General features: G+C 51.0%; 1 protein-coding gene across 2 annotated transcripts in view; it reads left to right on the forward strand.

The window, feature by feature from the left end:
• The first annotated feature begins 4846 nt into the window (after window positions 1-4846).
• Window positions 4847-27966, forward strand: part of INPP5A (inositol polyphosphate-5-phosphatase A) — a 130460-nt gene continuing 107340 nt past the window's right edge. For both annotated transcript variants that reach the window (XM_026036219.1, XM_026036218.1), the window contains exons 1-3: window positions 4847-4882; window positions 13288-13388; window positions 14652-14739. In XM_026036219.1, coding sequence (XP_025892004.1) covers window positions 13315-13388; window positions 14652-14739 — 162 coding nt within the window. In that variant the 5' untranslated portion in view covers window positions 4847-4882; window positions 13288-13314. The remainder of the gene's footprint in view (window positions 4883-13287; window positions 13389-14651; window positions 14740-27966) is intronic.

Genomic DNA, 27966 nt, shown 5'->3' on the forward strand with positions numbered 1-27966 from the left:
GGAGCCGTGCAGCAGTGCGGAGCTGCATGGCTGCATGTGGGCAGTGCGGAGCCGTGCAGCAGTGCAGAGCTGCATGTGGGCAGTGCGGAGCCGCATGGAGCAGCGCGGAGCTGCATGTGGGCACCGCGGAGCTGTGCAGCAGTGCAGAGCTGCATGTGGGCAGTGCGGAGCCGCATGGAGCAGCGCGGAGCTGCATGTGGGCACCGCGGAGCTGTGCAGCAGCGCGGAGCTGCATGTGGGCAGTGCGGAGCTGTGCAGCAGCACGGAGCTGCATGGAGCAGCGTGTCCCACAGAGCAGCGCGGAGCCCCTGGCCGTGGGGCTGGCCCTCTGCAGGCCCAGCCCGGGCAGCCTGGCCTCCGTCCCCATGGAGCTGCCTTCTGGCCAGCACAGATTCACAGAATATTTAAGGTTGGAAGGGACCTCTACAGATCATCTAGTCCAACCTTGACCTCTCCTCCTTGACTGCCTGCTCGGCCTTGCAAGGCTCTCCAGGCCCTCATGTGAAGGGAAAGGCTGACACCTCCCCTTCCTGTCCCCCACTGGCCTTGGGATGGGCCGCATCTCCTGCTATCTCCTGCCTTTGCTTCTGCTGACGCGACCGCCAGCAAGACACCGCTCCTCTAAGAGGAGTAAAGCTGCCCTAAGTGCACAGTGAGATTGTGTGCCCTAAACCCTGCCTTCCACGTGTTTTAAGTGGTGTCGCTTCTCCCATGCACTTTTGTCTTGAACCCTGTGACGATCACTGCCCAAGGCAGGTGACAGCAGCGGGGACTGGAACTGTCCTACTGCTACTTGGGAAGGCTGGGAGCATCCCGAGGCCCTGTGCTTTTCTGCGCAGGAGCAAGTGCTGAAAACGGAGCTTAAACGAAAGGTCAGATGTTGCAGAACCTGCTCTTTTCTTCAGAAACTGCCCATAGATTCACAAGTGGGAAGGTTTTCCTTGTTATATTCCCATTGGTTTGTGTCCATTGGCTTTGAGGTCTGGTGCGCCAAAGACTTGCACGTGATACAGAGGTGTCTTCTTCTTTGTCAGCTGTTAATGTAAAGCTGGTACAAAATGCCATAGTGATGCTACTGATTTTGCAGTGGATTTTCCTTAACATCGTTTCTGTCATTTGGTATTTAGAGCACTTTAGAGCAATCAGATCACTTGCAAGGTCATTTAAAGGTAAGCCTGGTATTTAAATCAAATGGATCTTTGAATATAAATGTCAAGGAGTTGCCAGTAAACTTAAAGATGCACCCCAAAGATGTACACCAAAAATATTGAACTGTAGCAACGTGTCCATAATGATTGCACCAATGGATTTGGAAGCAGTTTTTGTGTAAGCCTTGTACCTCTGGGGAAGCCAAGTTTGATTAAAGGGCTTTGCTTTACTAAATACGTCTTTAAAAATATAGCCTATGTAGAGAAAAATAGCCCCTATTTCACTTTTTTCTTTGAATAGATTGCAGATGACAGGGTAGGGAATAAAACATCTGTGGTACTATCCCTGCATCCGTAGTAGGGCCAATTTTCTGGCTGTCTAATGTTAGAATATTTTTCAAGCTCCCATTTTTAGGGTGTTTCGAAGTCCCCTTCAGTTCCTGGGAATCCTGAAGCAATTGGTCGTTAGGAAATTTCTCTGCTTGTACCTCCTTTTATCTCACTGTGAAAGTCTTTCCAGGCGCCTCTGTGCTCCTTTTGAAGCTCAGTGATTTTCACAAAGTCCGTCAAGAAATTTTATTCCAACTTAAAAAAAAAAAAAAAAAAAGAGTCTATTCTAGGCTAAAAATAAATCTCGTTAAATAGAATCTGCCTTCTGTAATTCATCATCTTTCTTCCATTTCCCGCTGATTGAAACTAAGAAGAAATTTTCCAGGCTGTTAATTTGGCTTCATTTAGTTCATTCTGTCTGTCTCTCTTTTTTCTTAATATAGCACTTTTAACCCTGCCTAAATATATTTTTTCTGTTTCAAAAGATCTCCTCTCTGTCTGAATATGTTTTTGCTACAGGTTTTTAGAGCTTTCTTTTGGCTGCAGGGTATAATTCTGCATGAGGTGGAAACACTGGGGAGAAGAGAGGCTGCTTGTATGAGCACTTGAAAAGCAGCTTGTTCCCCCGAGCTCACGCGGTCCCTGGGCGCTCGCTGCTGTTCCTCGCAAGCTTCACTGGTGCCGTAACCAGCATGACATAAATAGGCTCCAAAATAGAAACTCGCATAAAAGGAGACCGTTTTAGTGGGATTGTGAATTCCGGGAAAAGGTCAAAGTGGTTTTTAATTGCAGGGAGCTGTGACGCATGGTACATATGTCCTGTTATTTTAACGTAGCTCGGGCTGGATGTAGGGTAGGGCAGGGGCTGCGTGACGCCCGGAAAGGCCTCGAGGAAGCGGCTGGGAAGAGGCAGCCGGACACAGAGCCCCCAGGCGGGAGGTCGGATGCGGAGCAGCCCAGCTGCCTTTTGGGGAACAAGAGCCAGAAACGAGCAGGCTGAGGGAGCAGCGAATGGTGGGAAGTTGCCTCATCAGGAGCTGGAAAGGGGATTTAGCATCAAGGAGAACAAGGAACAGATTAGTTATATTAAGAAGAATTATATCATCTAATGAAGGGCAGAATGTGGAGGGAAAGGGTGAGAAGAGGGCCAGAGAGAGCCTGAAGATGTGAATTAAAAGCTATCTGTTTTTAAATAGAAAAATAAGAGGAGAGCAAGAAGCAAGAATCAGATGGAAAGATAGTCCATGTGCAGGCTTTCCAAATGCGGCGTTAGGTGCTGCCAGGTTTTGTGTCCCTGCTGCCACTTCTTCAGACCTTCCCTCCCCTGGCAGCCCGGGAAGGCATTAATTAATGAGTAGCTTGGAGAGCTTTGCTCTGCACCGATTAATTCTTTTCTCATTGGGCTTGTGCCACCTGTAGTCATCTGTTTCAGAGAGGCTGAGGCCGTGGGCCATGATGCATGGCCCATGTCCTGCTGCTGCCGCGAGGCAGATCCCGGCTGGCGCGCGGCTGTGTGCGGGTTCTGCGCCGCCTGGGTGCGCGGCCCTCTGCCGCCCCCCATCCCTGAGCCCCGCGTCCCCGGGGCCGTCCCGCCGCGTCGGCCCCACCACGGGCTCGGCCCTGCCAGGGAGCGCTCCTGCGTGGCCAGGCGTGTTCTGGACTTCTCTTGTGCTGCCCAGGTGCTGCTCTCGGTCACTTTGTTGCTTGTTGCTGTTGGTTTTGGGGTGATTGTTGCTGCTGATGAGGAGATGGGTGTCACCTTCTAGGTGACAGCCCTTCTAGGCCACGGCACCGCCGTGGTGGGGAGTGATCCCGCGGTGGGACGAGCTGCCGTAGGCCCCGCCGCTGCGTTCAATCCCTCAATTTAGTGCAGCTCTGGCAATGTCTTCATGGAGTCCCCTACAAATAGGGGTCCTTAGCACTTTGGTTGTGTTCAGTTACAAAAGCCATCTTGTGCTTTGGTTTCTCCTCCAGAATGTCCCAGATGCGAGGAATTCGCATTAAATGTCCCTGGTAGCCCTGCTTGCTTGCAACGCTGAAGGTAACATGCGGGAGCCCAGGGGCAGCGCTGCGGCTCAGTGGTGTGCACGGCTGCGCACGTCGCGTGGAGCCGCTCCGCGACGCCCCGCTGGGGAGGCCTCGTGGAGGACGTGCTGTCCATGCAGCGCCGTGCATGGATCACTGCTGCTGCACCTCAGTGATTTTGGTAGTTTTGAATTGCATTTAATAATGTAGATGTCCCCAGGACCTCCACAATTGCCTGTTATGTTTTCAATAAGGCCATGCTTGCTGTTTGGAAGCAGCATCACTGATGCCTGCTGGTGATCCAGTGCCAGCCGGCCCCTCCTGCTGCCGTAACCACAGAACCGGGTAGCCGGAGAGCCGCCCGCCTCTGGGCTTCGCTGTCCTCACAGCCCGAGTTGGGCCCTTGGCCTCAGGTCGCTCACAGAGCACGCACAGAAACAGCACGCGGGGTCCCCCGTCACATCTCTGCTCTAGCACTGTCATCTATGAGTCTGTAATTGCTCTTCAGCACTGCAGAAGTTGGCTTGAACTCATAGCAGCTGATGTTGTTTGCTTCTTTTGATGGTTTTTCTTTCTAAAAAGCAACAGTAAGTACTAAAAATTTAGCCTCCAATTCATATTTATCATTAAAGAACAGGTTGTCTTACTAAATTCAATATGAGCATAAAAAGAGAAATGTCATTGTGGCAGCTAGAGAAGAGGAACCTTATTTGAGTTTTGTTCCCAAATGATGGGGATGTCGGTGGGAAACAACGGCAAAATGGGCAGGGAGTGCTGGTGTTGAAGGCTGAGGTACAGCCATACATTTGTGGTGTGAAAATCTGTTATCAAGCTCCATAATTGTATCTGAGGTGTGGTGTGTTTTGTAGAAGACAGAATTTTGTACTTCTTGTCATATTTTTGTGTCTTTAGTTTTTAGTTATCTCCAAGTTTGCCCTTGAGGATGAGTTCGAATATACGCCCAATGCCCCCAGGGCTGGGCAGGCTCTCCAGAACTGTTCATCTTGTGCCATGTGGGTAGCAGAGCAGCAGTTCAAGCCAAGTTTTGATATCTGGGTAGTGAACATGTACTTGTAAAAAGCCCCCAGGGCACATACTTAGTCTGCTGATCGGTTAGATGTGATTGTAAGTGTAGAAGCGTGGTGGAGTCAAATACAAAATGTGCTTCCCTGGGTGGGGAAACAGTGAGAAGAGGGGGACTGGGAAGGAGAGGCCTGGCACAAGCGCTCGGGAGGAGCAGTCACCTTTTCTCTTTAAATATATTTGAGTATAAAAAAGGTGTCAAAATGCTATAAGAAAAATATTGTATTCTTATTTTTTTTTCTTTTATTTTTCAGCCAGAAAATTTACAGAAGAATTGGCTTCGGGAATTTTATCAGGTAAGGTAAAACTTTTTTTTTTTTTTTTTTTAAATGAAGTTCCGTGGCTTAGTTAGTACAGCATTTGTATATAAAGCTCTTCTGTTTTGTCATGTTGGAGCCATAAACTGTTTCATAGTCAAAGCCAAGCTGAAAAAATATGCATCTCTGGGGTTTTATCTGAAGATTAAAGCCCATGTATAAAAGTCCAGTGTATAAATATTGTATTTCCTCATTTTCAATCATCTGTCAGGAGACGTTTTGACGCTTTATAAAAATGATATGAGTTTGGAATGAAGTAGAGTTTTAGGTCTCCTTCAAGAGAGAGATGTATTTAAGTAATTAAAAAAAAAACTGTTACAATGTCTGGTTTACATTCGTGATACCAGTAAAACCTAACATTTTGATGTCAGCTTGCAATGGATCAGTCCAACTTCCAACCCTGCTCCAAATTTTCTCATTATTGAAGCAATAAGAAAATATAGACACAGAACCCCTATTATCAAATGTTTTGCAAACTTTGAATTATTTATTTATTTATAGCATAAAATTGACTCAACACATAGTGTTGCAGTACAGATGTGTTTAACTTTCTGCACCCATAGAGAAACATACAAATACGTTGTCATCGAGCAGTTCACAGAAAAGCAATAAAACGTGAGCAGCAGAGCAGCAGTGCAGCATAGAGCCCTTATACATGGTGTTAGTAGTGCTTTGCATGCAGCCCATCCCCAGGATTGATAGATTTTGAAATTCCATAAGAATTGTTAAATCTCTCATCTAAAAATGTTTTAAGGATATGGATCAGTTTTAATAGGCGCTGTATCATATTGTGATTATCTATATTTTATCTTTGCCTTTTTATTTGGAAGGGGCTTCTAGTTATTTGGATGTACAAGTTACTAGTGAGATATGCAACCTTTATTGCAAAACTGTAAGATAGTCCTGTCAGCTTCTGGCAAGTTTATTTGCAAAAATCTGCAGTGGAGTTCCCAGCCTTATTGCAAGGCATCTGCTGGCAATGCAAGTCATTTGTCAGCATCACAAAGATGAATTTCTTTGTTTATTTTCATCTTTCATCTGGGCTGCTTACTGCTATATGTAGGTGATATTCCCGATGTGCAGGCTTTTAGCTAATTCTGATTAACAGCCTATCCAGATTTTTTGGTAATGACTCCTCCTTTGATGAAAATGCAACTGCATTTAAATAGGCATAGTCCTTCTTTTTATTTATTTTTATTTTTTTTTTTAATTCTTTTTGATTACTGACTGCAGATTTCACAGGTCTTTAGGGGGCAGCTAATAGGCCTGTGCCGCACTGGGGACAGCTTGACCTGGCACCAGATGGCAGCCACCTTGCAAATGTGCAGCTTAACTTTTGCATTTGGATTCAGCCTGCTGGGTTGAAATACTGCAAGTTTAAACTCATGAGAAGCACTGGAAAATAACTTGTAATGAGGCTTCTAACACTTCTTTGTAAACATGAAACCCAAATAAACCGCAAACCACATTTTTTTCCATTCTTCTGAGGAATTCAATTTGCATGTAGAGTTGTGTCAGTACAGTTTGCGTAACTTCTGTCAGATGAGTCCGTTTGTAAGCAGAGAAAATAATCTTCACGAAAAAAGGAAGAGCTGTTATCAGCCTAAGCTTAACGTATTTCTAGAAATTAAACCCCCAAATGGAAATATTAGTACTGTTTTCCATAAATACTGATGTACGTTAGTTGGTTTGTCTTTATCGTTGCATTTATGTCAAATAATATTTTAATATAGGAACTTAAAAACAAGCCACAAAGTGTTAGAACAAACTGAAGTAATAGATTTTAATTGGTTGATGAATACAAAATATTTTAATTGGTTGATGAATACAAAATATTCAATTTATGTCTGTTATCAGAGATTATTTGCAATATTTGCTTCCCAAACAGCATCTGGAGAACTAAAAGAGCATTTTACTATTAGAGAAGGGTTGAGATTGGAAGGGATCCCTAGGGATCATCCAGTTCAACCCCCTGCTCCAACAGGGACACCCAGAGCTTGTCAACTTGTCCCCATTGCCCCTTGTCCTGTCACTGGCCACCACCAAAAGGAGCTTGGCCCCATCCTGTTTATTCCAGTGTGGCCTGCCCAGAGCTGAGTAGAGGGGGGATCCCCCTTCCTTGGCCCGCTGGCCACACTTTTCCTATTACATTATATACATATATATATATACACACACACACATATATATATATATATATTCTGCCTTTATTCTGCAAATATTTTACTAACATGAAAAGTGTGAACTATTTAGTAATGTTATAAAATTACATGTTTTGTCTGAGAAATGCTAAAAGAAAAAGTTTCAAACTTTCAGTTGATTTTTTTTTAATGGCAATTCTAGCAGCCCTCTGCTGCAATACTGCTGTGTTGCTGATGTTAATAGAGTTGATAGATCAGACAAAACAACCATTTTGTTCCGTTTTCCTTGAATTGATCCATTTCAAGTCTTGCAAAATTGAAGCCTGCATTTTGGGTTGCGGGTGATTTTTATCTTTAAAATTGATACACGAGTCAAGCACCAGGTAACTTTCTACCAGTTTCCTATTACAAAGACTTTTATTTTCTGCTGAGGAAATACAGAATAAAATGAAGGAGTGGTTCAGTTTACCTGAATTCTGGATGCTTTCAGGTGTTACATCATAGAGAGCTGGAGCTGGCAGTGGAGGAGATGTGCCGCTGGCCAGTGGTGCTTTTGAGGAGCAGCACCTCAAAGTGCTGCTCTTGTGGGGAGCGTGCCAGAGCATTATTAGCCTGGAATCTGGTGGTTCCTAGGTGGTTTGGTGTAAGGCTGCAAAGCAACCGGTCTAGCCTTGAAAGCGCCAGGGTCTCCGTTACGTTAAGCACCACCACCCCTTTCTGGTGAGGAATGGGAAAATACTTCAGTGAGACTGACAAAAAACACACGGGGATTTCTGTGGCTATTTTACTTCTGCAGCACCAGCAGCAGACACAAACTGTGCTCTATTTTTCAGTTAAGAGGAGTGAAGAGCACAAGTGAGCAGACTGACAGCCCAGGAGCTGGCTGCAATGCCCTTTACATTTCCGTGTGAAGCCTGGAGTTGGGAGTGATAGAGCTGTGGTTATGGGTGCTTGAGTTTGCTTACTGTTCAGAGGACAGAGCTCTGATTTGTGGGTTTCTGGGATTTTTGTCTGTTTTGGTTTATTTTTTCCTTCTCCTAAATTTGTAGGACTTCCAGAATAGACTGAATTACTCCTTCATTCGTTATTGCAGCCTCTCTCTGCTATGCTTATTTAAAAACTGCTTATTTAAATTTTTATTTAAACCAAGCCATGGGCACTAGGGATCCCCTTCTGCCTGTGCGTGGGCTGCTGCCATGGACCCCTCAAAGCTGGGGCAGCACCGTTGCCCTGCACCTTGCTCCAGTGTGGCCCTCGGGCAGCAAAACCAGCTCAGCTGCAGTCAGGCTCCTGGGCTGTGGACCACGTCCTCCTGGGTCACCCAAGCTCCGCTTCTTGCTGCGAGACGAGGGAGGCGAGGTGGAACGGCGCAGGCCGTGGCGGAGCGAGGCTGCACTGCCCTGGTGCCGCAGGCAGAGCCGGCCCCACGTTTGAGCGGGTGGGGAGGTCTCCGTAGCGGAGCCAGCCCCACGCACCCACAAGCAGGCAGGTCTCACACACCAGTGAGCAGGGAGGTTTCTTCCGGGCCGGCCCCGCTGCTGCGAGCGAAGCGCCGCCAGCCGCAGCTGCCTGCTGCGGGGCCCTGGCTGAGGAAGGAGCGCACTGGTGCTCGGGGAGGACATGGCCTCCCGCGCCTGAGCCGCATGACGGGCTGCTCTGCGACGGGCAGGCACAGAAGCCAGTCACTGCTTTGCTGTGAATCTTGCCATAAGAGAAGAATGATACAGAACAGCTTTAAATTGTTGAGGATGGAATTGGTGTTACTAAAGGAAGCACAGCTTTCTCTGAGGTAGACTGCCATCACGGGCTTCTAATATAATTAGAAATCTAATTTTCAACAAAATTAGGCTATCAGTGCACATATTGGTGAAGTTTTACCTTAATGACCTTATAGCTTTTAATTTAGAGACAGAGATGTAGCTGGTACAAATAGGGCTTGTGAATAATGTGAGGAAATGATTGAGTCCTTTTGAGGCGGCTGAGGGGATGGGGTGTCTCTGCCAGATCAGTCTCGTTGTCCGGCACCTGCATGGGACGCCTGGGTTGGATGACAAGCGCCCAGTGTGCAGTATCCAGATGGATGCCCATTCACAGGAGAGGAGCAGGGAATGTGGGGAGGAGGGTGGGAAGCTGTGTCTGCCCGGGGCGGGTAGCAGGGCCTTGCTCCGTGCGAGCTCAGCTACACGAGGCCCTGTGTCGCGCTTGTCGGCGTGTGTGCAGGAACCTTCCCAGCAGGGAGAGGCAGGCACAGCCTGCCAGGAAGCAGGTTTTTCATCACAGCACTGGACTTAGTGGTGTTTGCTCAGTCCCAGGGGCGATCCCCGAATCGCTGGGCAGCAGCGCCCATGGCCCTGGGCTCTCTCGCTACTTCTCTGGGTGGGATGTTTTCCCCCATAGGGAAAATGTTTAACCAAAGCCAAACCCAGGCGCTCGTGTCTGTGCCAGCCACATGGCTGGGTCCCCAGCTGTACTGTGGATCCCTGGTCCAGCCCGTGCTGGGAGTGCTTGGGCCACGGCTGCTCCATGGATCCCCCGTCCAGGCCATGCTCGGAGCGTTTGGGCCCCGGCTGCTCCATGGATCCCCCATCCAGGCCATGCTGTCTGGCCCCACTCCAGGCCATGTGCTGCTGCTGCTGCACATGGCCTGCTGCTGCTGCTGCCATGTGCTGCTGCTGCTGCATCCTGTGCAGAGGTGGATGCACCGCCCAGCATGGCCCATCCAGCATGTGTCCAGTCCCATCCCATCCCGTTCCATCCTGTCCTGTCCCGCTTGAGTGCTTCATGCTGGGGCTGCCCGTGGGTGCGAGCAAGCAGGCTGCAGAGGGGCAGCTTGGGAAAAGCAGCATTGATTGGCTGGTTTGTTTATTTGTTTTACTTTTTCCACCCTTCTTCCACTTCAAGTCTGTGACTTTAAAGAGCAGGTTTGGGCTGAGTCACTTGGTTTGTTGAGTCATAGCTTCAGATGGTGTCTAGTCTGGGAATAGGGACCAGAAGGACAGGAAAGATTAGGAGAGATTATCCGGGAATTCCGTGTTTTGGAGCGTGGGCTCCCAGCAGGGTAGCTCCTCCCAATGCTTCCCTTCCCTAGGTGCCCTTTGGGACACGGACGCAGGCACGTGGTGCCGGTGCAGGAGCTGCCGAGCTGGAGGAGGCGGCTGGGAGGGGGCAGCAGGGGCGGCTGCAGCAGGCGCCCGGGGGTGGGAGTTGCTTTACAAGGACCCTGAAGTAGCGTGGGAGGCAAAGAATTCAAACTACCAGTGATGAGTGACCCCTGTTGCTGTACAGCCATGCTAGTTAGTATCAATTTCTATCCGTGTTCTTAACTAAGTGCATGTTATGAAATGACATTTAACTTGCAGTTGCTCCATGATGAGGTTTTACATCGCGCTGTGCGCGGTGGTGCCGTGACGCCGGCGCTCAGGTGGGCGCTGAGGCCCTGTGCGGGGTGGGCGGCGCACTACGCAGTGTAGGTGACGGGCCGAGCAGGCCCCGCGGGCCCTGCAGGATGCGCTCCCGCGGCGTGCGGGGGCTGTGGCCCTTGGCAGCTCGAGCAGATAACGGCGTGCGGGGCGGTGGGGACGTGTGGCGGCCGCTGGGCACTCCCCGTGCCGCGCGGCGCTGCGGCCGTCCCGCCGCCCCGCCTCGGTCGCAGGCCTCGCTGCCCTGCGCCGCTCCTCGACGTACTGCTGCACGTCAGACCCGCTCCCTCCGTGGAAAAGCTGCGGATGACGCAAGGAGGATGTGGGGCTCGGCTGCAGTTGCACAGGCAGACTTGTTCTCAACGGGCATTAACGCTCCTGCATCCTTCAGTTTTAATAACATTGCTGCATGCCGGCTGAGGTGTAAGGTCAGATGTTTCATGTTGATTGAAGAAGAGCCTGGCCCACGAACAGGGAATTTCAGCGTGCCTTCCTAGTTATTTATGGTTATCTTTAGACTCTCTGCTATCATTTAATAAAAGCTGGAAGTCGGATTTTATTACTTCATTAGAAACAAAAAAAGGAGCTCACAGTATTTTTCACCAGATTTATATTTGTACTTAACAGTGACAGAGCATCTTGTTCAAATCCTGCGAAAATTAAGCGACTTCCTGTGCATATCTGGAAATTCAAACTAGTGCCCATCTCTTTAAAACTCAGTGCTCCTGTGTATGCAAATGCAGTGTTTATGTGGTCTGGTATATAGTCTTTAACCTCTGGCAGCTATGAATTTTCAACTCTGAAGCATTCATTATTCATTCTTATGTACTGTTTGTTCTTCCATTACAGCAGAAAAGTAATAAAAGGTAATGAAGCAGAGCCAGTTTGCTCTTGGTTAAAGGGTATTTATTATATGAGGATGTAGCCAATATTCAGGTGTATTTTGTGGTTTAACCTACAAAGAATTCAACTAGGATATCCCAGGACTCTTAAGCCTCTGCTGTTTCCTTATTAAAAAGGAAACATATATAATATATATATATATATATTTTTTTTCCTCTTTCAAATCTGTCATGACTTTATGCCTTCAAGGATTTGAATATGAACTAAGTGCCCCATATCTGAGCTTACAGGCTGATTACTGCCAGGCTGCGTGTTTTCCACTTTGCTGCATTACAGCAGCAGCAATTCCTGCAATGTTCCTCTATATGGAAGATCCCGCTGTCGAGGCTCCTTATTAATTAAACCTCATTTGGAGCAGTTTATTTGGCCTTTATCCTATCAATTTATTGACTTTATCAGCAGTGTAAGAAGAGGTTTTATTGATGCGAAGGGTTGTAGCACAGCATCTAGCACAACACAGCAGTAAATTTTCACCTTCTTTGCACGAGGCAGCTGCTAGACATGTTCCTTTTGGAACAGCACAGCTTGGCTATGTTTGCTTTACAGGATTAAATAGTTGCAGTTGTTTTCTAATTATGGTAATTTCATGGAGCTCTCCAGACAGATAAGATCAGTGCTTGCAAGCCAAAGCCCATCTGGAGCCACAAAGCACGTGCGGCCAGGAGCGTGTGTTGTCTGGAGATCCCCAGTGAAGCCTTGTGGGAGGTTTGCCTTTACAGGCTCTATTTGGTTAATGTTTATCTTCAAAATGCCAAGCAGCATGAGCCCGTCGGGCTCTGCGCAGCCGCTCGTTACTGCACGGTTCCCCGGCCCAGCCGCGCGGTCGCAGCGCCTTCAGGTTGCACCTTGCGCGCAGCGCGTCGGCGCCCGGCCTCCCGCGGCACCGTGCGCTCTGGTCTGTGCGTGGAGCGAGAACAAACCACGTCTAGGCAAGAAAACTCTGTAGCAGAGTCTTCTGAAATCAGAACTTCTTTCTGCAGGATGGTGGTAGTTGCAGCAAGGAAGGGGTTTATTCAGAACCACTCTGAGACGCGTCCTGTGCGGTGCAGGGCGAGATGTACGAAGGCCAAGTCCCTCAGCAAAGCCTGCCCTGCTGGAGGCTGCTCTGTTTGCCACAGGCGGCTGTGGGCTTGTCTGCTCACAGCTCAGTGCTGGTCAGACAGCACGGTCTTTTCCTGAAGCTGCAGGATCTTGGGGAGTTCTTCGTATAGATGCAACTGTGTGAGGAGAACATTTGGGATTGGTTTTATCTCACCTTGGAGTGTTTGCATCGCAAAGGAACTACATGCTCAGATCCGTGCACCTTTCATTTATTGCATCGTAGATCTGGATGCATATTTTAAATGCTAGTTTGGTGCGGTGTAATAGTTTGGATTTGTGGCTCCTGCATGTATTTTCTGTTAGATGTGTGTAAATATGCTATGGCATGTTGTGTGTGTGTGGGTGTATAAATATATATATATATATTTATATAAATATATATTTATAATATATATATATTTATATATTTATATATATATATAAATAAAAACTCTGTAAATAAAAACATCAAATGTGATTGCTAATTGACATTCTGTCATGAGGTAAATGGAGGCGTTTTACAAAAGTGAAGGGAAATGAAATTTGGGTTTTTCAATTTTTTCAACTCTAAAAGGACATTTTGGTTCCCCATCTGATTGAAATGCTCTTCAGAACGTGCTGGCAGAGCCAAGGCATTTGCTTTAAATGCCTAGGGACCCTATCAGCCCTTGGCAAAGGAAACGCTAGCTAGGAACATTTGAGATAGTTACCGTGCACCACGAGTCTCTGGCGTGCCCTGACAGGGGATGATCCTGATGACGCCCTCATGGCTGCCACTTTGCGGGTTCAGAGATGGCAGCGCCCGCAGCGTGTTGCTAACGTGCGTCTGTCTCTGTTGCAGGTTGTACATACGCACAAGCCCCACTTCATGGCTTTGCACTGTCAGGAGTTTGGAGGAAAAAACTACGAAGCTTCCATGTCTCACGTGGACAAGTTTGTTAAGTAAGTAACCTGGAGCTGTGGTGAATGTGCAAGCTCTGTAGTGCTGCTCACAGTCCTGGCAGGAGGCGCTAGGCCTGAGAAGTAAATAGGACGTGAAGTTTTCTTCAACTTCACCACTGTATTCGCCTTGCAAGAGGATGTCATGGGGCACATGTTTGTGCTTTGTATTATTTAAGATATCTGCATAAGTTGCTATGAAAGTCTCCTCTGCATGTGAAAGTCTGTTAATTCTGCAAGCTACAGAACATATATTTCCCTTTGAGAGCACCTCAGATGTCTCCCAGCTGATGTGATGAGGTCTCCTCATTCCCAAGCCGTTTAAATAGCTCTATTTGTCACAATTCACACTTTTCAGTATCTGGTGCAGCAGAGTCCCCGTGCAGGTGACAAACAGGAGCATCTCCCATCTCCCGGGGAACGTCTGACCTGCATGATCCCCATCTGTTAATTGTATCCAGGGAAAAGTAGCCTGCAAGCAGAGTGCTCTTTGGTAAGAGCAAAGAGTGCTCTTTGGTGGTCTGTGGTAAATTTGGGATTGCCAGCGTGGGTGTCTGAAGCACGGTGATGGAATTGTGCGGCGTGCCCTCGTGAGCGCCTGGCTCGGTGCGAGGAGCTGCGGGCTGCGGCGGGCGCGCGGCCACACTGCCCTCTGCCGCACCGTGGGGCCGCGAGCGCTCACGGGCCGGCGGGGCTGGGTGCTGCAGAGCCGAGTGGCGCCCGCGCTGCTCCGTGCCGGCCCTGAGGGAGTAGTGCCTCTGCAGGGCCTCTCTGCTGCCCCTGCAGCGCCGGGGTGCAGCTGCGCTGGGGTTTGTAGGCTCAGCTGCTGCCTGCAGCCACGTCCCTCATGGGCCACCTGCCTCACAAGGAGCAGGGCTGGTGGAACGGGCGGTGGGGATGCCCCCAAAGCCAAGCTCTGGTGCAGAGCAGAGGGCCTTTCGCAAGGATTCACACGGTTGCACGCAGCGTGGGCTCCTCAGGGACACGATTCCTGCCCAGCTTGCTCCGCGTGGCCCTTGGGAGGGTGGCGATGGGTGCGTGAAGCTGCTGCTCGCGGCTGCAGAGCTCGCAGCGCAGCCCGGCACGTGGGAGGCTGCGCCGCTGCTCGCAGGCACCGCGGGAGGGCAGGCGGGAGCTGGGGCAGCGGCGCCGAGGCTGCGCCTTACTCTGCGCTGCGCTCAAGGCTGCCTCAGCCCAGGGAATTATGATAAAGCCACGGAGAACCTTGCATATCCATTTATATCTTCAATCTCTCTTGTCTTGCAGAGAACTGTTGTCAAGTGATGCAATGAAAGACTACAACAGAGCTCGAGTGTACCTGGATGAGAATTATAAATCACAGGAACATTTTACGGTAAATTTCTTTGCTGCGTCACATTAATTTGACGTATTGGGATTTTTTTTCCGTTCAGTCGTCTGTTTTCCTGCCTGGTGTGTGCTCTCTCCATCATGATGAGGATTGCTTCTCTACTAAGAATATTTACTTAGAACAATACAAAAATGCCAATTTCAGAAGTATGTCATTTAAAAATGAGTGGAATGTGAGAATTCACAAAAAAAATCTTATTGTTGCAGGTGTTTGTCTATAAGTTATTTACTGTGGCTGTTCACCTTCTGGGTGGATCAGCATTGCTGCTCATTTGAGAAAATGCATTCCTGCCTGGTGCTCTGAGCTGGATCCAGTTCTGAGCTCAACTGACCATGAGCAGAGATTGGCACTGCAGTTTTACATAACTGCTTTGCAGCATTGCTTGCTGGGGGCTTGTGAGACAAGCCAGTGGACCAGTGCATGAGTGCTATTTCGGTACATGTGCAAGCAGAGCAGGAGTCACCATCGAGCCAGTGGTTGTACTGTGCCAGGCTGCACCATGCTATTTGAAGGGCATCTCCTGTCCTGTTCTGGTCACTGCTGCTCGGTGGCACTGGAAGGAAGGAGAGATCCTGCAGTGGCGCTTGCTGGTGCCTCGCATGCGCGCTGTGCAGCGGCCACCCCTTCCCCGGGCTCTGCTGCTGTGCAATGGGCAGCGTCCTGTCCCTGCCCCTTGCCTGGGGCCGGCCACGCTGACCGAGCAGCCGCGGGGTGCAGAGCACGGGGCACGGGCCGCAGCGCGGCCGCTCCGCGCCCTGGAGAGCCCGTGCTCCGCAACAGCACCAAGCTCTTCCTTTAGTTGGATGGAAGGAAACCTCAGCACAGAGAGAGAACCAGGGCGGCAGCGGATGGTGCAGCAGTTTAGCGTGCAGCAAAGGCTAAAATACAGTGCAAATACAAATACTCAGCAAGTTTTGTGGCTGTGCATTTGGAAATGGATAGAAGTACGTTTGTATTTCATGGCGTTACTAACTGCTTCCCCCGTGCTAGCCAGGCAGCCGGGCAGTATCCGTGCTTTGAAGCCTCACGTGTGCGTCAGGAGCTCTCTGAGGAGCTGCTGTTCCCCATGTCCTGGCTGCAGGGCTCCCCCCTTCCCGAGCGCTGCGGCCAGGCGGCGCGGAGCAGGGACAAGTCCCTGGCCCCGCTTCCAGAGCCTGGCCCCAGCAGCCCCCGGGAGCGGCGCTGATGCGCGGTGCCCGACGCAGCAGCCGCTGCATGGGGGCTTCAGGAGCAATGATGCAGCCGAGCAAAGACAGAAACGTCGGCCTGGGTGTGTGCGTCTCTCCCCCTAGTCCTGAAAATCTTTGGGAGCTGAATCAGTTTGGTGGGAAAAATGGCAGAGGATAGTGGCGTGTTGCTTAATCATGCTTTATAATGCCATCATTGGGAACATCCTTTGTACCGGAGGAATATTTTATGTATTCCTCTCGTTTGTTTGCTTTATAGCAGAGTGGCTTGGAGTCAGAGCCAGAAAATCCCCCAAAGAGGGTGGATGCGAGGCACCTTCGTGTTGAGCTGCCCAGGCTTTCGCCTTGATCTGCTTGAGGGCACGTAAAGCTCATGGTCTCATATGTAGCTCCCAGGACTGCTGCCTTGAATCCAAGCCTCATTCCCGATGCGATGAGCGCTGGCACCACTCAGCTCCGCTGTGCAGCCTGCAGACACCTCTGTTTTAGCAGTGAGTCGCTGTCCGAACGGGGATTTCACCACCATGTTGTGCCCATTTAGGGTAAAGTTTTATTCCTATCTTCAGCAGGGCCCACAAGTACTCGTGCAGTGTTTTGCGTCTCCCCGTTTCCTCATTAATTCTCTTTCACTGTAAAGTTCTTCAACTTCTGTGTTTTTTTTCCATCCCTTGTAAGGCATGGATTTGGCAGCAGATGCTATCTCTAGAATTATTACGTTATTACTTCTCTATACTTGAAATACAGAAATTTATCACGTACGTTGTTGTAAAGTGCTGTTTTCTGCAGCCACGTACAGGGCCGAGCAGCAGCCGCTGGGAGCCCTTTCCTGCTCCTCACGTCCCCTTTCCTGGCGGCTCCACAGCATTTCATGCGCGGGGCCCGCGCGCTGTTCTGCTCCCTCGCACCAGGGCTGGCGACCAGCTCCAAGGGAACGCTGTCCATAATGTGTCCGTCACGGTGCAGCTTCCCGGGCAGCACGACGGGCGTGCGTGTTACACGGCCGCTGTCAAATAGAGGTGCCTTGGCGCAGTGTCCCTCGTGGAGCGGTCTGGCTGCGGAGGCTGCAGGAACTCTGTGTGAGGAGCAGGACAGCTCGTGGCCGGCACGAGCGGTTTGGTACCAGGCATTTTGTCATTTGCCCAGAGGTTTACATGCACCCAGGAGAGCAGCGGGCCGTGTCACGCCATGCCGACACTCACAGCTCTAGCCCTGTTCCCAGCAAGTATTCTGCTCCAAGGGGATTGAGGCGCGTGGTGGATCTTGTCCAGCTAGGACTGTGTTGAACAGCGGACAGAAGAGCCCTGGGGACGGAGCAGGGGCTGCCTGCAGGCTGGGCCTCCTGCAGCCCCAGACCCCTCCAGCACAGCGGCACCTCCAGGTCTAGGTCCAAGGCCAGGCCGGACCTGGCAATGAAGCTTTGTGCACGGCCCTGGGGCTGAGCCCTGCAGGGAGGGCTCCGCAGGGAGTGTTGGCGACCAAAACTCCAGGGCTGGGAAGATAGGAAATTCAGTGTGATCGCTGTGTTTATTTGTAAGAGTTGCTCATAGGCCTCGCTATTAGTAAAGCGAGTCATTACTTTTGTATTGCTTTTAACAGCTGCTCTGGTAGTTTTACTGTACTCTATTTAACTCTTACATGAAATAAAATATAAGTCTTGATGCATAGAAATCTCTCTGCATGGAGGTACTCAAAAATAGTGAGGTTTGATGAACTATTCAGCTGTAGATGCCCCTTGTATGGGTTAAATTAACTCTGATTAAGATGCTTGTGCTTTGGAATAAGAGTGTCCATGGGGGAGCTGCAGAGCCATCACTGTCCCTCTTCTAGGATGCACATCATGTCTTGATTTCAGCGTGCTCTCAACAAATGCTTAACTATTTTGATGTTAAAACATCTGAATTTAATCAGTGGCAAACTTATTACTGTAATTGGCAGAGGGCTGGTTTTGCTCAGTGCGCTGTATCTGTTGCTTTGTACGGTATTCCATTAAGGCTTCGTGCCGCCAGCACGTGCCTTGCTTTTCCCTCGTTCAGGGAAATGAAGGACTCCCTGCAGAGGTTCAAATGCACCTCCTCTGAGGACCCGAGCTCCAGCGCTCTGCGAGGGCCTCTGTGCAGCTCCAGCAGAGCGTGGCTGGGCCCCCCGCGGGCTCGGAGCTGCTCCGGGTGCTCCGGGTATCTGCTCTCTGTGGAACTGGTTACTGCGCGGTGAGGGAGGAGCCTTGCTTCTCAGAACAGATTTGTTGAAATAAACCTCACTTATCCAATAGCTTCTCAACCTCTCCTCCATCCCCACAACCCCTAAAAAAAGAGGAAAAAGAAAAAAAAAGCAAACCTTGAAATGAAAAAAATACTGTTGGGCTATACTTCGGGCTAGTTCTTCCTAGCAAAGTTGAATTCCATTTTAATTTGTTCATTACGTAGCATATTTTCTTTCAAATTAGAAAGTGAAGGTGTTTTGGGAACCTGTGGTTTCCGACACGAGAAAGCAGTGGCAGAGCAGCAACAGCTCCTCTGAAAGGAGCAGCAGTTCAGTGTGACTCTTGTGAGCAAGTGGGAATCATAAAGCTCCCAACCCACGGGCTCTCCTTTTCGCAGAGTTTGTGTTTTATTAGGACAGTTACTGAAATGAAACTCCCTTGAATAAGCACCAGGAAATGGGCAAGGGCAGGTTATGAACGGCAGTGTCCTGCTCCAGCCGCAGCAGCGGGACTGCTTGGAACGCTTGGAGGGCTGGAGGAGCCGTGGCCGCCCCGCGTGAGTGGCTCTGCTCGAGGCCGCCTCTGCAGGGACGAGTGCGGGGGGTCCCAGCCCTGGGAATGGATTCCTAGCCGGGAATGCGGGGTCCCGGCCCTCGGGCACACACGGGTCCCCAGGACCCCGTGGCGGCTGCGGCGGCGGCACTGGAGCCGCGTGGGGCTGGGAGCGGGAGGGCGGCAGTGACAGAGCGGCCGCCCGGGCGGGCAGCTGCGTCCCGGCACCTGTGGCTAAGGGAGGCGCGAGGGCCGTGGGAATCCTGGTTGCTTTATTGCCTGCGGGTTCCGTGCTGGCAGCCTCCGCACGGGAAGGGGCTCCTAGAGCGGGCGGCGCGTGGGGCTGCTCCTGGCTGGATCCCATGGGGCTCAGATTGGGCGCTGGCCTTGCCAGGAACGTGCACCTGGGGGGCTCCAGTGGCAAGGGGTGGCCCCGAAAACAAAGACAACATTTTATTAAATAAAGTGCCTTATGTTACCTTTAAAATGATGCCCTCATTACTTACGGAATAGTAAAGTTAATTTTTGCTAGATTAATGATATTTGAGTAATATTTTTGGTTGAGCTGAGTTCGAATAATTGGCCATTAATTGAAAAAGGAAATTGAATTGAATTTATCTTGTACATAAATCCTGTCATAGTTATTAATGGGTCTTAGAAAATATCGGCCTGTTCCCAGAAATGAATGTTTTACACTGATTCGTCTGAGCTTATTAGCTGTGGCAGTTTAGAGTTTTGTTAAATAAAAAAAAGATGATTTAGGAAGAGGGGCATAATTGAATTGAACAGAGAGGGAATTCGCATGCCTGATTAGTTCTCAGGCCCGTTTTCATTAGCATTTGTGGAAGTTTGTATTTTTTTGCGGGAATGCGGGTTTTGGCCGGGCGGTGGAGCTGGTGCTCCAGCCTGCGCTGCTAACCCGGCCCGCGGTTCCGCAGGCTGCCTTGCTGCTGGGCAGCGCTCTGTGCCGGTGTCGCTGCTCTGTGGACTCGCTGTGGACGTGCGGCTCGGCAGCGGTTTCCTAGGCCGTTTCCTAGGGCCGCACACAGCTTCTGGCTGCAGGGAGGGCTCCTGATTATGGTGTCGCCGGAGCCGCCTTCCATGTGCCAGCCTTTGCCAGACGTTTCCCAGCCACACTCCCCGTCTGCTGCACCCTGCGCTCGAGTTTCCTTCTGCCCCTAACCCGGGGCCTCCTCTTTCCCTTCTGCCTTTGTGGGGTTCCCTTTTTGTGGGAGTTCAGGGGAGCCACCATGGTCCGCAAGATGAATCCCAGCAGGGATGGGATCCTCCTTCCTCTGTGCTGTGCCGGGGATCTCGGGCCGCTCTGGTGCCCTCCGCCCGTGCTTAGGAAGGCGCAGGGTCATTTCAGGCTTGTTGAAAACAGTGTGGGCACCGTCTATGTGCCGGTTTAGGACACGGGACTTCCAGTGTGTGTGACAGCAGAGCAGAAAGTGGAAGCAGCGTTGAACGGAGATGCTGGATGAGGAAGGATGCGGGAGCAGGATTTTCCCAGGGGAGTGCTCATGCCCAGGGTGGCTGGCGGCGCTTTGTGCCGGCCGCGGGCTCCTTCCCTGCAGAGATGCTGCCACGTTCCCAGTGCCGCAGGGACCACGGGGTGCCTGGCTGCCGCGGGAGCGCCCAGCGCTCGGGGGCTCCTGCAATGCGGACGATGCCGTTGCTGCCTCCACTCCGCAGTCACCGGGTCAGCACTCTTCTCACTGAGTTTGCTCTCCCTGGTTGATACCCAAGTACCTGTATTCACTTGCAGTTTTCACCTGATTTTTAGCAGGTCCCAAAGGCTGCAAATGCACAAGCTCTGTAGGAATGCCTGAGCAATGCCTTTGGTTAGATGTGATAGGAAATTAAAATGGGAAAATAAGGCTTTGATGTGTGTGTGTAAGTGGTGCCAGTCCAGCGGGGACCTCGTGGTGGCAGCGTCCCTCAGGCTGGGCACCCCGGCCACCCTGGCCTTGCCCTGGGGCTTCCCACAGGCTTTTTCTTCATCCCATTCCTTACGAGACGCTGCATTTCTCTGTTGGAGTCCCCTCTTCTCTGAGCTTTCCTGATGAAAATCTGCAGTTGTGGGAGAGATTTTTGAAACCTGCGTCACAGAGTTTCACCTGTCCAGTAGCTTTTATTTTATGTTAATTGAAAAATGAGTGCAGCAATGCACTCCCTGTTGGTGCCTGCAGAGCCGAGCCCTGTGGCTGCAGCCGGCGCCCGGAGCGAGGCCACGCTCGGAGCGCTGTGACCGTGGCCGGGCTCCCGCAGTCCCCGCGGCTCCCGGAGCTGATCCAGCTCAACCAGTGCTCGGGAGCACCGCATGTCCGTGTGTGCGACCCTGCAGCTGCCAGGCATCCCACCACACTGCCCTGCACTCTGTTTTCCTGTGCTTTTTTTAAACAAATCAATAAGGTCTCTCTTCTTGCTGCTCTTGCTGGGAGGCATTTCATGGTTTATCTTTCTCTACTGTTTTCTGACACATCTGTATGCTGGGAGGGGGGATAAATACAAAGAGTTTGCAGGTCAGTAGCCCAATAACACAGCCATCGGTCAGATTTAGTTGCTTACATGTGTGTGGGTGCCAAGATATTTAGTTAATGTACAGCTTTTTTATATGTAGGATCATTGTACTGACCTATTAGCCATGGATTGGTAATTTATATGGATTTGTATTTTCTGTGTGCTGTGGATTTTATATTCAGAGATTCATAGTACAGTTTTATGTTCTAGACTGTACCTGTTTTGAAAAAAATGTGATTACTTGTAAATAACTTGTAAATAACAACTACACTTGTCTCAGAAATCCATACATCTAGAAATAGCAAAAGTTATAGAGCGTAGTATCTGAGAACAAGGGAAAATTCTAAGCCATAGAAAAGTTGCAGCTTTTCTAATTGTTTACATCTCGAAAACAATTAAAACCCTATTTTTAGAGTTTTTTTTAAACTCTATAAACTCTAATTGTCATGATGACCTCGAATGAGCACAGTGTGGTTGGTGCTCCGCGGCAGGGGTTTCAAGCACCAGACCTTGTATTCATCAGCAGGGAGGTAGGTGTTGAGTTAGCTTAGCTGCAGTCATTGGGAATCAGTGTTTGGACATAGGGAGCTGCGCGTGCATGGAGGAGAGCGCTGGGAGTTCTCCTGGGATGTCCCTGCGCACTGCGGGTAGCAGCGGCAGCACGAGGGAGGCCGCGCGCTGCTCCGCATGTTTCGCGGTTAGCACCGCGTTAGCAATGCGGGTTTTGGAAGCATTCTGTAGTTAGGCTGGGAACCGGCTGCACCCTGTGGCAGCAGGATAAAGGTCTGCAGCAGGAGGGAGAGCGGAATGCGGAGGATCCTGTGGGCGCAGAGGGCCTGTGGCGGAGGTGCCCCGTGCCAGGGCCGCGGCGGGGTGGCGAGGCCGGGCCCGGGGCGCAGCAGGTCCGGGCCGTGGCCGAAGGGCAGGGCGGGTGCCCCAAGGGCTGCCCGGCGAGCGGGGCCCCTTGCTGTGCTCTGGCGCCCACGGGCGCTCGCCGCCCCCAGCTGCACCAGCCACGAGGAGAATGGCCTTTGCAGCCCATGCCGTTCCATTGCATCTGCCTGGGAATGTGTGATGGGTACGCGTTCTTAGGCTGGCTTGCTCAGGGCTTATGAAGGCACTGCTGCTGGGCTCGGCGCCTGCGTGGTGGGAGCGAGCGGCCTCAGTGCGCGCCCCGCTCCGCAACCCCGCTTTGGAGTGACTCTGCTCAGTGACTCTGCAGATGCTGCTGAGGCCTCTGCAGCTCCGACACTGCTCCACATGTCTTGTATGATGATTCTCCGCTTTTACTTGGTCTTTTCCTATTGTATGGTACATAGCACCGTGAGTGACTCTCTCTGCATTGCAGCATCCCATGGCAGCGAGCGTTGGTGCACACGTTGGTGCACGCGTTGGTGCACACGTTGGTGCATGTCGCATTCTCTGAGCACTTCTGTGCACCCTGAGTGGGGCCACGGGGCAGCAGACAAACCCGCTGCGGCGCCGCTGCCGGCTCGGCGAGGGCTCCATGTCCGAGGGCTGAGCGGGCAAATCCCATGTGTCCGCGCGGCCGGGCCAAGCGGGGCGCCGTGTGTGAGCAGCTCTAGCGCTGCGGTGGCCCCATTAGCAGCTCCTCTCGGGTGCATGTGAGGAATTTTGTTTTCGCAAGTGAAATGTTTGATTTGGAGCCGCTTTGAGTTTCAGGAAAAGATGTTAGATTGGAAGATGTGAAAATAATCACTTGGGAAATAATGAAATGCTATTTAAGGAACTTGCTAATGTGTTTGCCTGCAGTGTTGGATTAATTCTTAAATAAGAGCAACATGGCTTTCTAGAAAAATAATGGGTTTGCTATTTACTGATATAAACTAATGGGTTTATTAGTGTTTGAAATCATGTTGTAATGAAGTATTCATAGCCAAAAAGAAAGTGATACATGGATCTGTTCACTCCCCTTTTACTAACATCGTGTGGCAGTCTGGCTTCGCTGCCCAGCTTCCCTCTTAACAGGTTTTACATTTCAAAAGACATGTAGAAATACATCTAATTATTCCGCAATTAAAAACAAATGGGTGGAAGAGAAAGCTCTTTTTTGCATTACAGTTTCTGATATGCTTCTTGAGTTTATCAATCATCATCTCAAAATATTACTCTTGATCTGAAAAGATGCAAAGCAGCCCAACTCCAGGGACAATAAATAAATGAATGAAATCCCATCGGCAGCCGCCTGGCCTCGTGGCAGCGGCACGGGCAGTGACGTGGGTCGGCCCAGGGCCCGCGGGGTGCATCCCTGCTGGGGCTGCCTGCTGGGCGGCAGTGCAGCCATCCCGTGGCCGGGACGAGGCGGCGGCAGGAGCTGCGGCGGCAGGAGCTGCTGCGGCAGCGCAAACAGCCTCTCCGCGCACGGGTCCGTCCCGACCCGACGGCGGTGGCTGCGGCTCCAGCCCCACTGCGCGCTCCCTTCTCAAGGAAAACGCATCTCTGTGCAGCCTGCGTGCTCGCTGCCTTGCCCTCAGGTGCCACCCAGACACATTTGCCACTCTTAAATTTCGCGGCGTTTTTCCAAACCCCAGGCAGACCCTCTGACACTGAGGAAGTGTCTCCACTTAGTTTTAGAGGGCTTTCCAAGTGTCTATTGATCAGTGTGCACTAACGGCACAGAAATAATGTGTCTAATTTAACTGGCCACATGGAGGAGTATAGAAAAAGCATTAGTTATCCCCTGAAAGGCTTGGAACATCGATAGGAGGACATAACATTAATGACTTTCCTATACACGAGCTTCAAAAATGGCTAAATGAGGAAGAAATTACAAATTTATTTTCCTATAATTTCAGCAGTTGTCTTGTTTTACTGCACGGGTAAAGCATTAAGCAATGAAATGTCACCCAAGGAGTATTTTCCTGGTAATTTGTCTGACATGCAAAGCGTATAAAACCAAAGAGAAAAAGATGGAAATGTGGGTTTTATTCATTTTGACAAATTTAGTGATTTTTTTGCTCATGAAGTTTGGCTAAGGGTCTGCTGCCTCTGTCCGAACAGTCTCAAATATTGCTGGTCTCTAAGTGGCTCAATGTACCTAGCGCAACGTTGTTGTCTCCTGTCTGCCCTGAGCACAGATCCCTAATGTTGTGGCGATCTGTTAACATAAATGCATAGCAAGGATGATTTAGATCTCCATGTGTTTTCATTTTTCAAATAAATTGATTAAATACCATTCTCCAGAAGTGAATCGTGCAAGTCCCCAGTTACCAGCAGTTCCCTTTTTTTTCATGCAGTAAAGGAGACTCTTTTCTCTTGCCTATGTTTTTGTCCTGTGGAGTAGTGTGTGAACATGAGTTTCAGGCTGGAGATGGGGAGTGCAACAAAGAAGCAAAGAAACAGGGATAGGACAGGAAAGGAGGCCAGGAATGGGAACAGGATTGCCAGCTAGAAGATGTGGATCTGTGACTCGAGCAACCAGGGAGGTGCCCTCAGTTGCCTCCAAGCAACAAAGGCAGCAGAAGAGCAAACCCTTCCACGTGGGCTGCTGAGAAGGAAGTGCATCGACGTGGCCAAGAGGGAGCATGTGGCAACGTAATGATGCTGGAGAGGATAAACCCCTCAGGTTAAGGCTCCTGTTTAGCTTGTTTTTGGAAATGGGACATGTGATGACAAGCTAAGCTCTGTGCTTTGGCAGAGTGGGGCTGAATTTGGGTGCACTCAGCGCTGAAAGTTCATAGCTGGAGGTGTGACTGGGTTGATTTGATGCAATGAGAGGGTTTGCAAATGTCCTCCTCATGAGGGAACGAGGGTGCCTCGGTGCAGGAGCCTCTTGTGCCCGGAGCATGTGGCGGCGGTAGCCACGGTGTCCGTGGTGGCCACAGTGACATCCCTTCCCATGCTGGCTGTCAGTGCCCCCCAGGTCCCCGCTGCGCTGCGGGTGCCCGCAGCAACAGGCTGCTCCAGGTGACGCGCACGGGTGACACGCGGTGGCTTCGAGGGGCAGCGTGTGGGGCGCCACAGAGCTGAAACAGCCGGCTCCGTGTGCCAGGGTACCCTGCGTATCTGATAGGGCATCTCTCATAGCGGCAAGATGCTTTTGTAGTTGAAAAACATTTTCCCCAAATACAGAGGGAAAATGATACTATAATGTACGAATACAGACCAAGATTTATCTCAAAAACAGAGGAAAAAAGAAAAGAAAGAAAATGTTGGCAGACAGCATTAAGTGCCTGGATTTTAGATACTATGCTGTATCTCCCGTTGATAGAACAAAACGGCGGGCATTGCTCAGCAGCAGGCGCAGGCGAGGCTGCAGGCGAGGGCGCCAGCCCCGTGGTGATCCCTATCTGTGGCACCTGCCCTGTGGCCTGCGGTGGCGCCGGGGCTCTCGGAGCTGCTCCCCTCATCCTGTGGTGGGACAGGAGGGCACCCTGAGCGCTGCGAGGGCTTCAGCAGGCAATGATGGGGAGGATAACTGTGGGCCTGTTGTTTTCCGTGGTGGGACCGTGGGCAGAAGAACCAGCGTGCTGTTAACTCATCACCCTGTGTTTGTGGCCTGCTTGTCACCCGTTGGTGTCTCAGTATCGTGTAACTGGATGTCTAAAGCGGTTGTAGAGTAGTTGTATTCGTGGTAGTGGTATTGGTGGTTGTCGGTAGTTGCCCAGTGGTCTCATTCGGTCATGACAGACTGGGAGCTGTGGCAGGACCCTGGCCGTGTCATGTGGTCCGGGACACGGGGAGCTCCAGGCTGTGTCTCCGGACACGCGTCTGTCCAGTCACTTCAGTTTCTGTGGGCAGGCGAGGAAGCTGAAAAGGCGACTGTTGCATTGCAGGATCATCAGTGAGTGGTCTCTTTATGTGCAGACGGCATCACTGATGGGGTCAGCCTGTGGAGCTGAATAAACCCCAGCCAGGCTGTGGAGCTGGAGCCAGTTGCACTTGATTACAGTTCCCAAAGGCTTCTTTGGGGGTTGAGGTCTACCTCCAACTGTGGTGTGGGTTGTTCTCGTTCCCTCCCCCTTCCCATGCAGGTAGCTGACATGAGCCAGCACGGTTTCACTTGCAAAGCACCCCTGAAACTTCTGCAGAGATTGACATGGTGTTAGGAGGTTTTCCTTGCACAGTGGCGTCTTGCCCACAGGCTGGTGCAACAGCATGTCTTCATCCTGGCCGGGCAGCAGAAATGATGCTGCTGGCAACGACCGTCCCTTCTGGTCGGGGTAGTGAGGAAAGCGCAGGGGCGGGAATGCAGAGGAGGTGCTGTGCAAGGGGTGCGTCTCGGCGGTGTCTGGAGCAATCCGTGTCCTGCAGCTCCGCGGCCTTCGCCATCCCCAGGGGTGGTTGTAGCCTGTGCGCTCGTCCTCCTCGGCCCCGTGCCAGGCCTTCCGGTATCCACGCGAGATCCACGATGCCGCGGATCGGGCACGGCGTGAGGTGCAGGCTTGGCGACCCCTGATGCTCACATGGGAGCTGCACCTCTCGTCCTTTCACCTGCATCCAAAGTCTTCTCGATTTGATGCTTTGGTTTCCAGCTGATAGAGATGAACAAACACAGGGAGTTGCACAGATTTAGCTGGAGAATAGGGAGCTTTTCCGTGAGGTTGCAGGAAGCTCCTTTCCAGGCAGCATAGCCAAAGCACAGAGCACCATGCGGGCGCTCGTGTCGGTTCCTGCCCTCTGCCCTAGCAGCCCTGCACGTGAGAGCAGGCACAGCCGCCGGTGCGGGTGCTCTTTCAATATGACCTTTAGCTCTCAAGCTTAATTTGTAGAAATAGTCCTGCATTTACTGCCCAGTTAGTATTCTGGAGCATTCCCCAGGAGGATGGGATCATTTCCAGAGGGACCTGGACAGGCTGGAGAGTTGGGCAGAGAGGAACCTCATGAGGTTCAATAAGGACAAGTGCAGGGTCCTGCACCTGGGGAGGAATAACCCCAGGCATCAGTACAGATTAGGGGTCGACCTGCTGGAAAGCACCTCCACGGAGAGGGACCTGGGAGTCCTGGTTGACACTAAGTTAACCATGAGTGAGCAGTGTGCCCTCGTGGCCAAGAAGGCCAATGGCATCCTGGCCTGCATCAGGAGGAGCGTTGCCAGCAGGTCAAGGGAGGTGATTCTGCCCCTCTACTCAGCTCTGGTGAGGCCGCACCTGGAGTACTGTGTGCAGTTCTGGGCACCCCAGTATAGGAAGGACGTGGAGCTTCTGGAGAGGGTCCAGAGAAGGGCAACCAGGATGATTAAGGGAATGGAACATCTCTCGTATGAAGAGAGGCTGGGTGAGCTGGGCCTGTTTTCTCTGGAGAAGAAACGGCTCAGAGGGGATATGATTAATATGTATAAGTTCAGGAAGGGAGAATGCAGGGAGGAAGGGGACAAGCTGTTTTCACTGGTGGCCAGCGACAGGACGAGGGGTAATGGCCACAAGCTGAAGCACAAGAAGTTCCGTCTCCAGGTGAGGAGCAACTTCTTTACTGTTAGGGTAACAGAGCAGTGGAACAGGCTGCCCAGGGAGGTTGTGGAGTCTCCTACTCTGGAGGTCTTCAAAACCCGCCTGGATGCCACCCTGTGCCACATGCTGTAGGTGTGCCTGCTTGAGCAGGAAGGTTGGACTAGATGATCTGTAGAGGTCCCTTCCAACCTTAAATATTCTGAAATCATTTGTTACTCTTCCAAGCACAGGACTTCATAAGAGTGGTTTTTTAAGAAACATGGGCGTTAGACTGTTATTTTCACTGTCTACTAGATTCCCCTTTTTCCTCCTCACCTCTGCTGCTGATCACCAAGAGCCA

This window comes from Nothoprocta perdicaria, unplaced genomic scaffold, assembly GCF_003342845.1.
Source record: "Nothoprocta perdicaria isolate Ctin4 unplaced genomic scaffold, notPer1 scaffold_172, whole genome shotgun sequence".
NCBI lineage: Eukaryota > Metazoa > Chordata > Aves > Tinamiformes > Tinamidae > Nothoprocta > Nothoprocta perdicaria.